This window comes from Papio anubis, chromosome 12 (assembly GCF_008728515.1).
Source record: "Papio anubis isolate 15944 chromosome 12, Panubis1.0, whole genome shotgun sequence".
Lineage (NCBI taxonomy): Eukaryota > Metazoa > Chordata > Mammalia > Primates > Cercopithecidae > Papio > Papio anubis.
This window is the reverse complement of record NC_044987.1, coordinates 66,236,474-66,250,662: the sequence shown is the minus strand read 5'-3', so window position 1 is coordinate 66,250,662 and position 14,189 is coordinate 66,236,474. Positions and strand designations below refer to the sequence as shown.

The following is a 14,189-nucleotide window of genomic DNA, read 5'->3' as shown; positions in this document are numbered from 1 at the left end:
AAAAAAATACTTATAAAATAAATAAATGGTACAAAAATATTAAAAAGAGGTTAGTAAATAAAATAGAGCTATTTGGGACTATTAAAAAAACTATATAAAACTATATAGGGCTCAAGTAAAATATGGTTATATGAACAAGGATGGGGGGTGGCATATCATATCATAATTCAAGTTATCACTGGTTCGTAACTAGTGTGTGAAGGCTCTAATATTCCTTCTTCTAGCATCTTGTTTATCCCAAGCTGTTCACCAGTAATAAATATTCCTTTCTATAAAATACCAATTTACTCCTAATTTTAAGAATATGTCTGTATTCCCAGGCACCATACCTTAACCAGCTAAAAGCAAACTTGCAATCTTAGTGCCCCTCCTTTTCCATACAGCCACAATTACTCCCTAAATATAACAAAGGCAAAAAGAACTATAATGTAAGATAGCAGGAAGTCCTTTTTCTGGGCTCAAAATAACTCCTGATTCCAACATTAGTGCTTTGGTAGTTTTCTACTGTACTTCCTAGAACTCAAAACTTTACCTGTTCTAATTAAGATTGGGTCTTTTCCTTTCACCTGTCCTCATTTCTGTTTTATGTTCCACTTCATTTCTCAAAATTCCTCTCACCTAGCTTCTATATACTCTGTATACTCTATATTCTAGCAATTTTTTAAAAATAAAATTTCACTGACTTTTTTCTTGTAACTTCAAGCATGCCTAATAATTTTATTCTCCAACATTTATTGGTGACCAAATCATGTCAGCTTTGCACTCACATTACTGTTCCTTGTTTTCATCACTCTCTAGGACATCTCCACTTGACTATCGTAGTCCTCTAGCTTAACAAATGAGAGACTGAAGTCATCTTCCATGTTGAAAAAAAACTTCAATGTCTTCATTTTTGTTTGAGTCATTGCTTTTCTAATATTTATACTGGAGTCCATAAAAAAACTGAATAACCATTGTCCTTCATCTCCCATATCAAATCTGTGCTTTGGTTCTATTCTTTTAAAAAATTTCCTGTCTCTGCCTCACCAGTGTACACTAGGTGTGTGGGGGCAGATAGCTTGTTCCTTTAATTCACAAGTCTTCAGAGAGAGAAATGTATTCCAAACCTGGACCTAATTTCGATGAGATCCTAGACTTCAACCTTGATGCCATAATAGGCAAGACTTTGGGGGTCTTAGGAGAGAGTAAATGTATTTTTCAAGGGGGAAGAACACAGGTATTTTGTAACCAGAGGACAGATTAATGTAGATCAAAATGGCTGCACATTCTTTGCCACTCTCCCCATACTGAAGTAGAGTTTATTCTGCTTCTCCTTGAATCTGGGCGGATCCAATGATTGCTAAGCCAATAGAATGTGGCAGAAGTGATACTCTGCCACTTCTGGACCTAGCCTTTAAGGTGACAGCTTCTGATTTCTCTCAGAATGTTGCCTTTCAGAACCCAGCCACCTTGCTGTGAGAAGCCCAAGCCTCAAAGAGAGGCCACATGTAGGTGCTCTGGCCCATAAGAACAGTTAAGTTCCGAGGAACAGCCAGCATTAACTTTCACCCATATGATGTGCCATCTTGGACATTCCATCCCATTTGAGCCCTAGAACACTGCAATCCTAGCTAACATCGTATGAAACATAAGAACTCCTCAGTCTTCTCACAAAATTTGAGAATAAAATGATTGCTCTTTTAAGTCACTATGTTTTGGGTAATCTTTTTAACAGATAACCAAAAACAGTGTTCTAGTAGTATTTATGTAATAGCAGAATTTCCAATTATATTTCCCTAATTAAATCTTTGTTACTCATGTTTGTACAACTCATTTTTCATATAACTTCCTCACTCTTTTTTATTATTATTTTTTAGTGACAAGGTCTTGCTCTGTTGCCCAGGATGGGGTGCAGTGATACAATCATAGCTCACTGCAACCTCCAACTCCTGAACTCAAGCAGTCCTCTAAGCAGCTATGATTACAGGTATGCACCACCATGCCCAGCTTATTTTTTGTAGAGATGGTGTCTTGCCATGGTGCCCAGTCTGGTCTTGAATTCCAGGCTTCAAGAAATCCTCCTGCCTTGGCAAAATCTACATCATGATGGAGACTATGACATAGATTTTGTAGTCATCTTTAATCCACCACAATCCATTAACTATTTGAGAAAATAACTTACATTTATTGAAGTAAATTCCAGATTAATTTATTATGTTTAGATGAGGAGATAGATAAAAGTAGAATATACTCAGAAAATGTTTCCTAGTTTTAGGATGGAAAAACATGTATAAAATGAACAGATATAAAACAATGGGGAAATACAGTTACATAAGTTTAAAAAACGTGTGGCAGTCACCATGAATAAAAGTAAAAAACAAAACTGAGATATTCCATTTGCCACAACTGCGATCCACAGAATTTACATAAGATGTTAATACATTAATTAAAAACCCCTACGGTTTTAACCAATAAACCACATGAACAGCCCTTTACTAAATGACAACCCAAAAAATAATTTTTGCCTTTCTTATCTAATATCTATCCATCCATCCTTTTTTCTCTGATTCCTATAGGAATCTGCACCACAGGCTGGAGATGTAAAGGTAGGGTAGAAAGAAACATTATGCCTACCCTCAAGGAACATACAGCCTAATGTGGGAGACAAATATTCACAGAGATACATGTAAAATATAATTGTGATAACTGCTAAAAGGAAGAGTAAGGTGCTGTATAAGTGTACAACAGAAAAAACCAAGTCAGAAAGACTTCCTTAAGGAAATGTGCACTTATTTAGGATCTGAGGAATAAGGGTCAATTAGGTAAAGGACAGGGGGAAGAGCGTTCTATGTCAACAGCTGGGATGGGAGACAGCAAGCCACATTCCAGGGACAACCAGAATGCATTCCTTTAGAATCATCTTTTCTTTGCTGCACACCAACACCTGTGAGAGTGCTTAGGACACAGTATGTAGATGCTTAATATATATTTGATGTTGATTTGCTGAAAGTAGATAGGTGTGGCTTGAGTATAAAGAGGGAGGGGAGGATGTGGTGCAAGATGAGATTGGAGAAGTAGGCAGAGAATAAAATGTGAAATTAACAATACTGAAATCAATATAGTATTTAAAAAATGCAGATCACAAAATCCGATCTCCTTGGTTGCAGTATGGTTCCAAGATTGGAGTTGGGACAAGAATAATAGAGCTAAGAAGTATGCCAAGGTGGTGGTTCAGGTGAGAGATGATGGTACCTGGACTAGCATAGCAGCACTGCATTTGGACAAAAGTGGAGACATTCAAGAGATAGTGGGGAAGTAAAAAGGAACAAATATTAGAGAAGTGAAGGAGAAGAAGTTGTGTCAAGAATAAACTGTATCTCATGTAACTAGGTAGAGGGCAGTGTCATTTACTCAGGGAATAATAGAAGAGTAGAAAGGGAAAACAAAATCAGACTTTGGTTGCATGGAATTTAAGGCATCTTTAAGATATCCCAGAGAAATGTCATAGCATATATAAATCTCCAGAGAAAAAGTCTGATCTAAGGATATACATCTGTAAGTCCCCTATATACATGTGAAATAATTTAAGTTCTAGTTGTGGATGTAATAAACTAGGGGAGAAAAGAGCAAGAAGAGAAGACAAAACAAGATAAAATGTTGGCAAACTCTGAAATTTATCAGATAGCTACAGAAAGCTAAGTCTGCTAAAGACAGAACAGCCAACCAAAGAGGAACATCAGAAGTATTACAAGAACCTAAAAATGTTTTAAGAAAGAGGCATAGTTAACAGTGGAACTTACTGCTGAGAATTCAAGTGAGATAAGGAATGTCTCAAAAATATCTACTGGAGTTAGCTACATGAAGTCATTAAAAACTTTAGCAACAACTGTTTCAGGTGAATGTCTGGGGTAAGAGCTAAATTGAAATGGGGTATGGAATAGGAGGTGAGGAAATGAGAAAAACAAGCATAAAGTACTTGAGAAGTTTGGCTACAAAGAAGAGGTAAGAAAAAGAGTAATAGCTAGAGGAGGATGTAGGGTTGAAAGAAAACTTTTAAAAATCAGTAATGACCAGAAAAGGTTAAAAAGCTGATGGAAAAATGAGACAGAAATGGTGAAAATATAAATGAGAAAAGGTAGGGGTAAATGAGGTCCAAAGCACAATGGGAGCAGGGACAGAGGGTATTTACCTTAGAAAGGAAGAGAAGAATAATTTGCCTATCAAATTAATAAAGAATTCAGGTAAATAATACCCAGTGTTTGCTAGGATGATAATAAAGAGATAATAATACTCTATTATTAGTGAGAGTATGAATTGGTATAACCTTTCTGTAGACAATTTAGCATAATATAAGACAACTAAATAAATTTATACTCTAATGCCAAGTTCTTCTTCTAATAGGGTATCCTATGGAAGTTATCAGACATGCCTGAAAAATTGGCAACAACTTAAATGTCCAACAGTGGCGGGGCAGGGGGAATGGTTAAATATATTATGATATAATTGAATATTTTATGGGAATTACAAACCACATTTTCGAAGATTAGTGAAATAGGTAATCACTCATGATGGTATGTTAGGTGAAAAGAGGATATAAAATGACGTGTTCCCTTTTACACTGTTGGTGGGATTGTAAACTAGTTCAACCATTATGGAAAACAGTATGGCGATTCCTCAAGGATCTAGAACTAGATGTACCATATGACCCAGCCATCCCATTACTGGGTATATACCCAAAGGATTATAAATTATGCTGCTATAAAGACACATGCACACGTATGTTTATTGCAGCACTGTTCCTAATAGCAAGACTTGGAATCAACTTAAATGTCCATCAGTGACAGATTGGATTAGAAAATGGGGCACATATACCATGGAATACTATGCAGCCATAAAAAGGATGAGTTTGTGTCCTTTGTAGGGACAGTGGATGCAGCTGGAAGCCATCATTCTTAGCAAACTATCACAGAACAGAAACCAACCAAACACGCGTGTTGTTCTCACTCACTTAGGTGGAACTGAACAATGAGATCACTTGGACTCCCAGGAGGGGAACATCACACACGGGGCCTATCATGGGGAGGGAGGGAGGGATTACATTGGGAGTTATATACCTGATGTAAATGACGAGTTGATGGGTGCAGCACACCAACAAGGCACAAAATATACATATGTAACAAACCTGCGTTATGCACCTTGCCCTACAACTTACAGTATAATAATAATAAATAAATTTAAAAAAAAAAAATGACGTGTTCCTGATGAATTCTGGAAAAATTTTGAAAACTGTTCTACAATTTCAGAAAACAAATATTCAGAAACCTCAGAGATACAACATCACAAACAAAGAAAATGCCTAAAAAAAATGTTAATACTGCATAGCTCTGGATACTGAAGTAATGAGCAAGTTATATTCCTTGTTTTACTTTTCTATACTTACTAGAACTTATATTAATATCACAATTTTATTTTCTCTTACAAAGTATTAACAAGAATGAAGAATAAACAAAAATGATGAAGATAGGGAGTTAAGGCAAAAGTTAAGAAGTTCTCCAGGTGGAAGCTGAGGCAGGAGGATCACTTGAGCTCAGGAGTTTGAGGCCAGTCTGGGCAACACAGTGAGAACTCCGTTTCCAGAAAATAAAATAAGTGATACAGTTTAAAAAAGAAAAAAAGGAAAAATGGAAGATTACTAGAAATCACTCTAGTATAAACTTGACTTATTTTCTTTAAAATAAAGAATAACATTCAAAGTTAGGTGGACTAATTTTCATTGATGTAGCACTTACCATGACCATGCACTGTCTCTGTCGCCCAGGCTGGAGTGCAGTGGCGCTATCTCGGCTCACTGCAAGCTCCGCCTCCCAAGTTCACGCCATTCTCCTGCCTCAGCCTCCCGAGTAGCTGGGACTACAGGCACCTGCCACCACGCCTGGGTAATTTTTTGTATTTTTTAGTAGAGACAGGGTTTCACCATGTTGGCAAGGATGGTCTCGATCTCCTGACCTCGGGATCTGCCCGCCTCGGCCTCCCAAAGTGCAGGGATTACAAGCCTGAGCCACCGCGCCCGGCCGCACCATGCACTATTCTAAGTATACTAGGCACACCAACTCATTTAAGTCCTCACAGTAACCTGGAGGTAGATACTATTATTAACTCTATGTTACAGATGAGGAAACTGGTAGAAAGGCTCTCTCAGGTCACATAGCTTTAAGTGTCTGTGGTCCTATCCCTAACCTTATGTGACTATTTTACCACATAAGAAAAAGAACCTGTGAACAAAAGCCAATGATGTGTTTTTCCCCACTAAAGTTTAGGTTTTGCTATCTCCTTCCCAACTAACAATTCAAAGATTGGGTTGTGCATTGTCTGTATGTTTAAGAAACAGACGCTTCTTACTATGGCCTCATATCTACCTGATTCTTACCAAAAACAGTCTTCCTTGGTATTTCTTTCTCCATTATCCATCTTTTTTTCTTACTCTCCAACTTAAGGCTCTCAACTGGTTTGGAAAATAGATATGCTGTTCATGGAGAAAATAAAAAGAACAACAACAACAAACATATATGACACTTCAGACATTTTTATAGAGAAGATAATTCTATCCTGACACAGTAATCTAAGCTGCTGAAGGGCAAGGCCAGAAGAGCACCATAGACTTGTGTATCTCTGGCTCAGTATCAGAAAGGACTTTCATCCAGATTCAGTCAGAAAATCAGCTACTGTGTCCAAAGGATATTAGCAAACCTGAACCCCGACCCAAAAGTGAACTTAGTCACTTCAGCAGTCCTATAGCTTTTAACAGTAGGAAGAGACTACTAAATGGACAGATTAGGTAAACATATAGAAACCACCTTTACGCAATGAATTCAGGTTCCTAAAGTTTTCCAGCATCACATTCCTGTACAGGTTCTTTACAGCAGAGTCCAGTTGCCCCCACTCTTCCTTGCTGAATTCCACAACCACATCTTTGAATGTCACTGGTTCCTAAAACATCAAGTTCCTTTTTAATCAAAGGTGTCACTCCCCAAAACACTACCAGAGGAGGAATGGATTTGAAGGAATAGGGTAGGAGTCAGAATACACCAGAAATTGATAGGAGGTTCTAAGTGATGAAAATCAAATTGTAGTAAGGGCCAAACAAATTGGTACTATATATACTCTGTTAGGGATATAAAAGAAAAGTGAAGTGCAGTCCTTATTCTACAGTAGCGTACATTATGGTTGAGGGGAAAAAAAGACAACTGAAATAACTGTGGAACAAAAAATTACTATGCCATACAAATAATTTACTTAAAAGGAGTTCAAAACAGGAAGAATTTGTGGTAGTTCTGATGGAAATTTGTAATTAAAATGTAGGCTCTCGTGGGAGGAGAGGTAGGGCATTTTCTTTGATTAAGAAATGCTGCCTGATAACTGTTTTCATTTGGGACTCACAGTTTAACATCACTCATCAAATGGGCAAGATTGCCTGACTGCCCAAAGTAGCCTCCCTATTAATCAGTTTATTTTCTATGTAATAATTATTACTCTCTACAATTACCTTATTTGCTTGTATTTGCCTGTATACCTCTACTAGAATGTGATCTCCACAAGGCTGGGATTTTGTTTTATTTATCAATTGTATTTTCAGCCCTCAGAACAGTATCTGGCATATTATGCACTACATAAATATTGGCTAATGAATAAATTCCCTCATTTATCACACCATCAATTATTCCACTTCTCTCTCCAGCATCCTCAACCTTGTCTTTAGTGGCACCTCCAATCTCACTGAAATATATAAATGTCTTCCTTTCCTCTCCTTCAAGCCAGTCTTTATGAATAAGTTGTCTGCATTAATTTTGTCTGCTTCCTCACTTCCTCTTTCCTCAACACACCACATCTGGCTTAGATTCCTGTGCATTTTAGTATCTCCGTGAGTGAATAGACACTACTTGGGCTGTATTACTTTGACGCTTTAAAGCATTTCTCCCTTAAATATTCTTACCCCTTGGCCTCAGTGACATCATATTTCCCTGGTTTTCCCCTACATCTTTTGGTCCTGTCTTTTTAGTATGCTTTGAGGTTTCTTCTACTCTTGTGTAGTAAGTGACATTGCTCTGGATTCTACTCTTGAGCCTTAATTCTCAACGTTTTCTGAGTAGGCTCTACATCTATAGCGTCTACAGATAAAATAAAACTATATTCTTGAGGGAACAGATACACAGAGCGACTATATGGCTAAGAGTATATCACCAACTAAAATAGGTCCAGTGTCCTGTGGGAAAATAAAAGTCTTATGTTCTTGGATGGAACCATGTTTGGCAAAAGTTCAAAGATCAAAAAATTGAAAGCAGGTAATACTAAAAATGAGCATATATGTTCAGTAACAACTAGAATCCTAATTCACCTGTGGTTTGCCTGTTCGTGAGCCAGCTTTCATTTTCTCCTTAATGTTCCCCATCTGTGGGGCAGAGTCCTTGCAGGGCGTATCTGAGGAAGAGGAAAGAAAATATTAGGGAGACAAGTTTTGCCCTAGAGGAACTTCTAATAATTATAGTTGTTTTAATATGATATTCACAGGAATTATCCATAGAACTTTGAAAAAAATAATGTCAGGCCCTACCAGCAAACACAATCTTCAAAGGTCAGGCCTAGACCTTGTATTTTTAAAATATTTTAAATGTGATTCTGATATGCTTCCATGGGTTGAGATCTATTGAATCAGAAAGAGGGACAAAATAATATTTTCAGACCTCATCTATGCTTATAGCAGATTCCAAAAAATAACTAATTCTGTCATAACTAAAGCCTAACTACAGCGTAGCCGTCACAGGCTGTAATTCTACTTGGAGCTTATAATATTTTATCCAACCAATCCCTTCTTCAAACACTCCAAAGAGAATTCTTTTCAAGGATTGTTTTCCTGTAGGTTGCTCTGTGCTTACTATACACAGACCTAAGCAACCTGTCCACCTTGAACTATTGCTTCTTTCAAAACATAAAATTCTGAGGGACAACCAATTCTCTTATCCAGCCATTCAGTGAGAAGTTTATCCAGGGGCCACTGTGGAAGATTCATGAGTTACATCAGTGATCCTCAAGTGTCACACTGGTCTGTGAAGTTTTCACTGATTCAGGGTGAAATGAAAAGAGTAGAAACAATGTAGTAAGTTTGTTACAACATTATATTTATTCAATATAAGGGACTTTCTTTTGATGTTAAAATGTCTTCTAATATGTTATTGATTTAAAAAATGTTTTACTTAAAAAGATTTGGCAAACCTGTATCATCTCCACCCCCATTTTAAAACTTTTAGTGACCTTTGAAACCCCCCAGAAATCTTAAAACCATGCAGTTACATAATAATCAGCATGAATTCTCCATTATAAATGTATAATTGGGTTCAACAATAATTTAAACAACTGCATGGGGACTTCTTAAAACACTATCAGGGCAGGCCTGGTGGCTCACACCTGTAATCCCAACAACTTTGGGAGGCCATGGTGGGAGGAATGCTTGAGCCTAGCATCCAAGACCAGCCTAAGCAACATAGGGAGACCCTTTCTTTGCAAATAATAATAATAATAAATTAGCCAGGTATGGTGGTGTGTGTATGTGGTCTCATCTACTTGGGAGGCTGAGGGAGGAGGATCACCTGAGCCTAGGAGGTCGAGGCTGCAGTGAGTGGTGATCGCACCACCACACTCCAGGCCTGGTGACAAGTGAAACCCTGTCTGAATAAAAGCAAACAAAAATCCAAATTTCTCAGCAACGTACCATGTGAATGCTGTAAATATTATGGTCTAACTTTTTATTTTGTTTGTTTTGAAAGAGGGTCTCGCTCAGTCCAGGCTGCAGTGCAGTATGGTACAATCACACCTCACTACAGTCTCAAACTCCTGGGCTCAACCAATCCTCCTGCCTCAGCCTCCTGAATAGCAAGGACTACAAGCATGTGCCACCATGCTTGGATAAAGTTTGTTTTTTGTTTTATATTTTTTCTTTTTTTCTTTAGAGACAGGATCTTTCAATGCTGCCCAGGCTGGTCTTGAACTCTTGGCCTCAAGTGATCCTCCTGCCTCAGCCTCCCAAAGAGTTGGGATTACAAGTGTGAGCCTGGCCCTGAGATCTGTTAACTTTATTCAAGTCTATATAACACTTTGTAGAATGTCAGTCTGCTCAATTCCATAATCTTTAGGTCAGTACAATGTTGTTCCTTGTTGTTGACATTCTTGGAAATTCTTGAGGTATCTTGGAAAGGTACAAATGCCTCCAATCAGCTATCCTCTTATTTATTGCTCTCTCTAAATATCATTTTCTTCCCTTAGTTCTTCTCTGCTGACCTCCCCTTCTTGAACTTTTAGCATCGTGTTCTCCGAAACCCTCATTCCATTCAAAGAAACATCTATATACATTCTCAAGTTCTTTATAGACTCTTCCTTCTCCCTTGCTAAATGGATCTTGGCATCATCAAAGGCACCTTTTTCCATCCTGTAAGCACTATGATCTTGGAAATTGTTCTGATCTACTTGTACCTCCCTTCCACTTCCTAGTATTTTCTGTCATGCAAAAATATTTCTTACTGGTTTATGCCATTTAACTATACTGTTCTTGATGTTATAATATATTAAGCTATCACACATTCATTTTTTCAACACATATTTACTATCTCCTATGTGCGAGATACAGAAATACCTGCCCTCAGAGAGCCTAGTGTATTGTGAATGACCAACACTAAAGTAATTGTACTAGGCCAATAAAAACTGTGGTTACTTGGTTCACATTGTTGCTTTTCACCCCAAATCCTGACAGTCTTTTAATAGGTTACTTCAACACTGACACAGACACCCCTTCCAGCAACCCAGACTGATAGAACTTTGAATTTCTTATCTCTAATAACCATCAGCAACCAATCTACTTCCTTGCTCATACTCTGGTCTTTATTACTTAGAACTATCCTACCATGCATATAAAATTAGATAAATCAATTGATAACTGCATCCTCCTATCCTTTCAATTTTCACGTCCTTGCTTTTTGTATATTCTCCAACTTTTATCAGAGTCCCACTACACTACATTGATTCTTTAATTTTCTCCCATTCTATCATGGCTCTAGTGAAGTCACTTCATTCTCTATTAAGCTTAGAACGAAGTTTAAGGTAAAATGTAAAATTCACCATATTAGCTATTTTAAAGAATATAATCCAGTGGCTTTTAATACATTCATAATGTTGTGCAATGATCACCACTGTGTAATTCCAGAACATTATCATTACCCAGAAAGAGCCCCATATTCATTTAGGAGTCACTCCCATACACTCCCTTTCCTCATACTGTCTCTACGAATTTGCCTATTCTGGACATTCCACATAAATTCAATCATATAGTATGTGACCTTTTGTGTCTGACTTCTCTCACTTAGCATAATGTTTTGGAGTTCCAAACATTTTTTTTTAAACATGTATCAGTACTTTTATTCTTTTTTACGGCAGAATAATACTCCATTGTAGGTATATAGCACAGTTTATCCATTCGTTAGTTGATGGATATCTGGGTTGTTTCCACTTCTTAATGTGAATATGTGTCTTGAATTCTCTGGGGTATATGGTAATTCTATGTTTAATTTTTTGAGGAACCACCAAACTGTTTTTCACAGTGGCTGAACCACTTTATATTGCCAACAACGACATACAATTCCAAACAATTTCTCTACATCCTAGCTAACCCTATTCTTTTTCCTTTATTATAGCCATCCTAGTGGGTGTCATTATGGTTTTGAGTTGCAATTCCCTAATGACTAGTGATCCTGAACATTTATTCCTATACTTTTTGGCTATTTGTATATCTTCTTTGGAAAAATATCCATTCAAGTCCTTTGTCCATTTAAAAAACTGTGTTGCTTATCTTGTTATTGAATTGTAAGAGTTCTTTATATTTTCCTGATATTAGACCCTTATCAGATATATGATTTTCAAAATGTTTTTTCTCATTCTGTAGGTTTTTTGCTGCCTTGATGGTGTCTTTTGATGCAAAAAAGTGTTTAATTTTGATGGTCTAATTTATCTATTTTTTCTTTTGTTTCTTGTATTTTTGGTGTCATAGCTAAGCATTGATTACCAAACTTAAGGTGATGAAGAGTTATTTCTATATTTTCTACTCAGAATTTGATGACTTTAGCTCTTATATTTAGACAATTGACCCATTTTGAGTTAACTTTTGTGCATGATATGAGGTAAGGCCCCTACTCCAATCTTTTGCATATGGAAATCAAGTGGTCCCAGCAACATTTGTTGAAAAACTATTATTTTCTCATTTAATGCCTTGGCACCCTTGTCAAAAATTAATTGGACATAGATGTATGAGTTTATTTCTGGACTCTTAATTCTATTCCAATACCACATAGCTTTGATTATTGCAGTTTTTTAGTGAGTTTTGAAATTGAGAAGTATACATTTTAAGACTATCTTCTTTATGAAGGCAGTTTGACTATCTTGGGTCCTTTCCAATTCCATATGAATTTTAGGATCAAATTGTCCATTTTTGCCAGAAAAAAAAAAAAGCAGCTGGGATTTTGATAGGGATTGCATTTGAATCTGTAGATTGCTTTGGGGGAGTATTATCTTTATGATATTGTTTTCCAATACGTGAACGCAGGATTTACTTAGGTCTTTAATTTCAACAATGGTTCGTAGTCTTCAGCAGACAAGTCCTACACTTCTCTTTTATTTTTCACAGATTATAAATGAAATTATTTTCTTGGTTTCTTTTTAGGGTCATTCATTGCTATAGGCACATAACCTATTTTTGTTGATCTTGCATCCTGCAACTTTGAATTTATTAGGTCTAATAGTTTTTTACTGGGTTATTTAGAATTTTGGCTATATAAGAGTACAACATCTGCCAGTAGGGATAGTTTCACTTCTTCCTTTTCAATCATGATACCTTTTCTTTTTTTCTTGCCTAATTGCACTAGCTAGAACGTTCAGTATGACATTGAATAGAAGTGGCAAGAGTGGACATTCTTGTCTTGTTCCTGATTCTAAGAACAAAGCTTTCACTTGTTCATCAAGTTCATCAAGTATAATGTTAACTGTGGGTTTTTTTATAAATGCCCTTTGTCAGGTTGAGTGAGTTCACTTCTAGTCTTTTTTTAAATTTTTGTCATAAAAGGGCATTGGATTTTGTCAGATGCTTTTTCTGCATCAATTGAGATAATCATGCACTTTTCCCTTTTCACTGTATTAATATGATGTACAACACTGATATATTTTTATTTGTTGAACCATATTTGCATTCCTGGGATAAATCCCACTAAGTCATTTTGTATAGTCCTCTTAAAATACTGTTGGATTTGGTTTGCCATTTTTCTTTTGCTGTGATGTCTTTGTCAGGCTTTGGCATCAGATTAGTACTTGCCTCAGAGGATAAGTTAAAAAGTGTTCCTCCAATTTTTTGGAAGAGTTTGAGAATACTGGTGTTAATTTTTCAAAAGTTTAGTAGAATTCACCAGTAAAGCCATATCATCTTTGAGTTTTCTTTGTTGAAATTTTAAAAATAACTAATTCAGTCTTTTGTTATTGGTGAGTTGAGTTCAGATTTTCTATTTCTTCAGTCAGTTTTGGTCATTTGTGTTTTTGGAATTTGTGAATTTCATCTAAGTGCATCTAATTTGTTGGCATTTAATTGCTCGTAGTATTCTCTTACGAACCCTTTCATTTTATGCAAAGTCAGTAGTAATGTCCCCACTTTTCCTGATTTTAGTAATTTGAGTCCTCTTTTTCTTGGTCAGTGTAGCTATACCTTTGTCAATTTTGTTGATCTTTTCAAAGTACCAACTTTCAGTTTTGTTGGTTCTATTACTTTTGTGTTCTCCACATCATTTATCTTTGCTCTAATATTTATTTTCTTTCTTCATCTTGCTTTTAGGTTTTCTTTTTCTAGTTCCTTCAGGTAGAGGGTTGAGATCTCTTTTTTTAATGTAGGCATTTATAGCTATAATTTGAGCCATGCCTTCACTGTATGTCATAAGTGTTGGTATGTTGTATTTTTGTTTCCATTTCTCAAAATATTTTTTCATTTCCTTTGTGCTTTCCTTTTTGACTCATTGATTATGTGACTGTTAATTTCCACTTATCTGTGAATTATCCAGATTTCCTTCTGTTACTGATTTCTAATTCTGCTATAGTTGGAAAAGATACTTCATGAGATATCAATCTACTTAAAT

At 36.4% G+C, this 14,189-nt stretch overlaps 1 protein-coding gene across 14 annotated transcripts in view; it reads right to left on the bottom strand.

Annotated features, from left to right (window-relative positions):
* The window catches only part of ZNF215 (zinc finger protein 215), a 50,996-nt gene that overhangs the window by 26,984 nt on the left and 9,823 nt on the right, over positions 1-14,189 (bottom strand). For 10 of the 14 annotated variants that reach the window (XM_017948680.3, XM_017948681.3, XM_031653274.1 and 7 more), the window contains 3 exons: positions 8,372-8,454; positions 6,834-6,966; positions 6,407-6,502 (listed from right to left, as the gene is read on the bottom strand). In XM_017948680.3, the coding sequence (XP_017804169.1) occupies positions 6,407-6,502; positions 6,834-6,966; positions 8,372-8,454 (312 nt within the window). The remainder of the gene's footprint in view (positions 1-6,406; positions 6,503-6,833; positions 6,967-8,371; positions 8,455-14,189) is intronic. The other 4 variants (XM_009186695.4, XM_009186696.4, XM_031653272.1 and 1 more) reach the window with 4 other exon arrangements.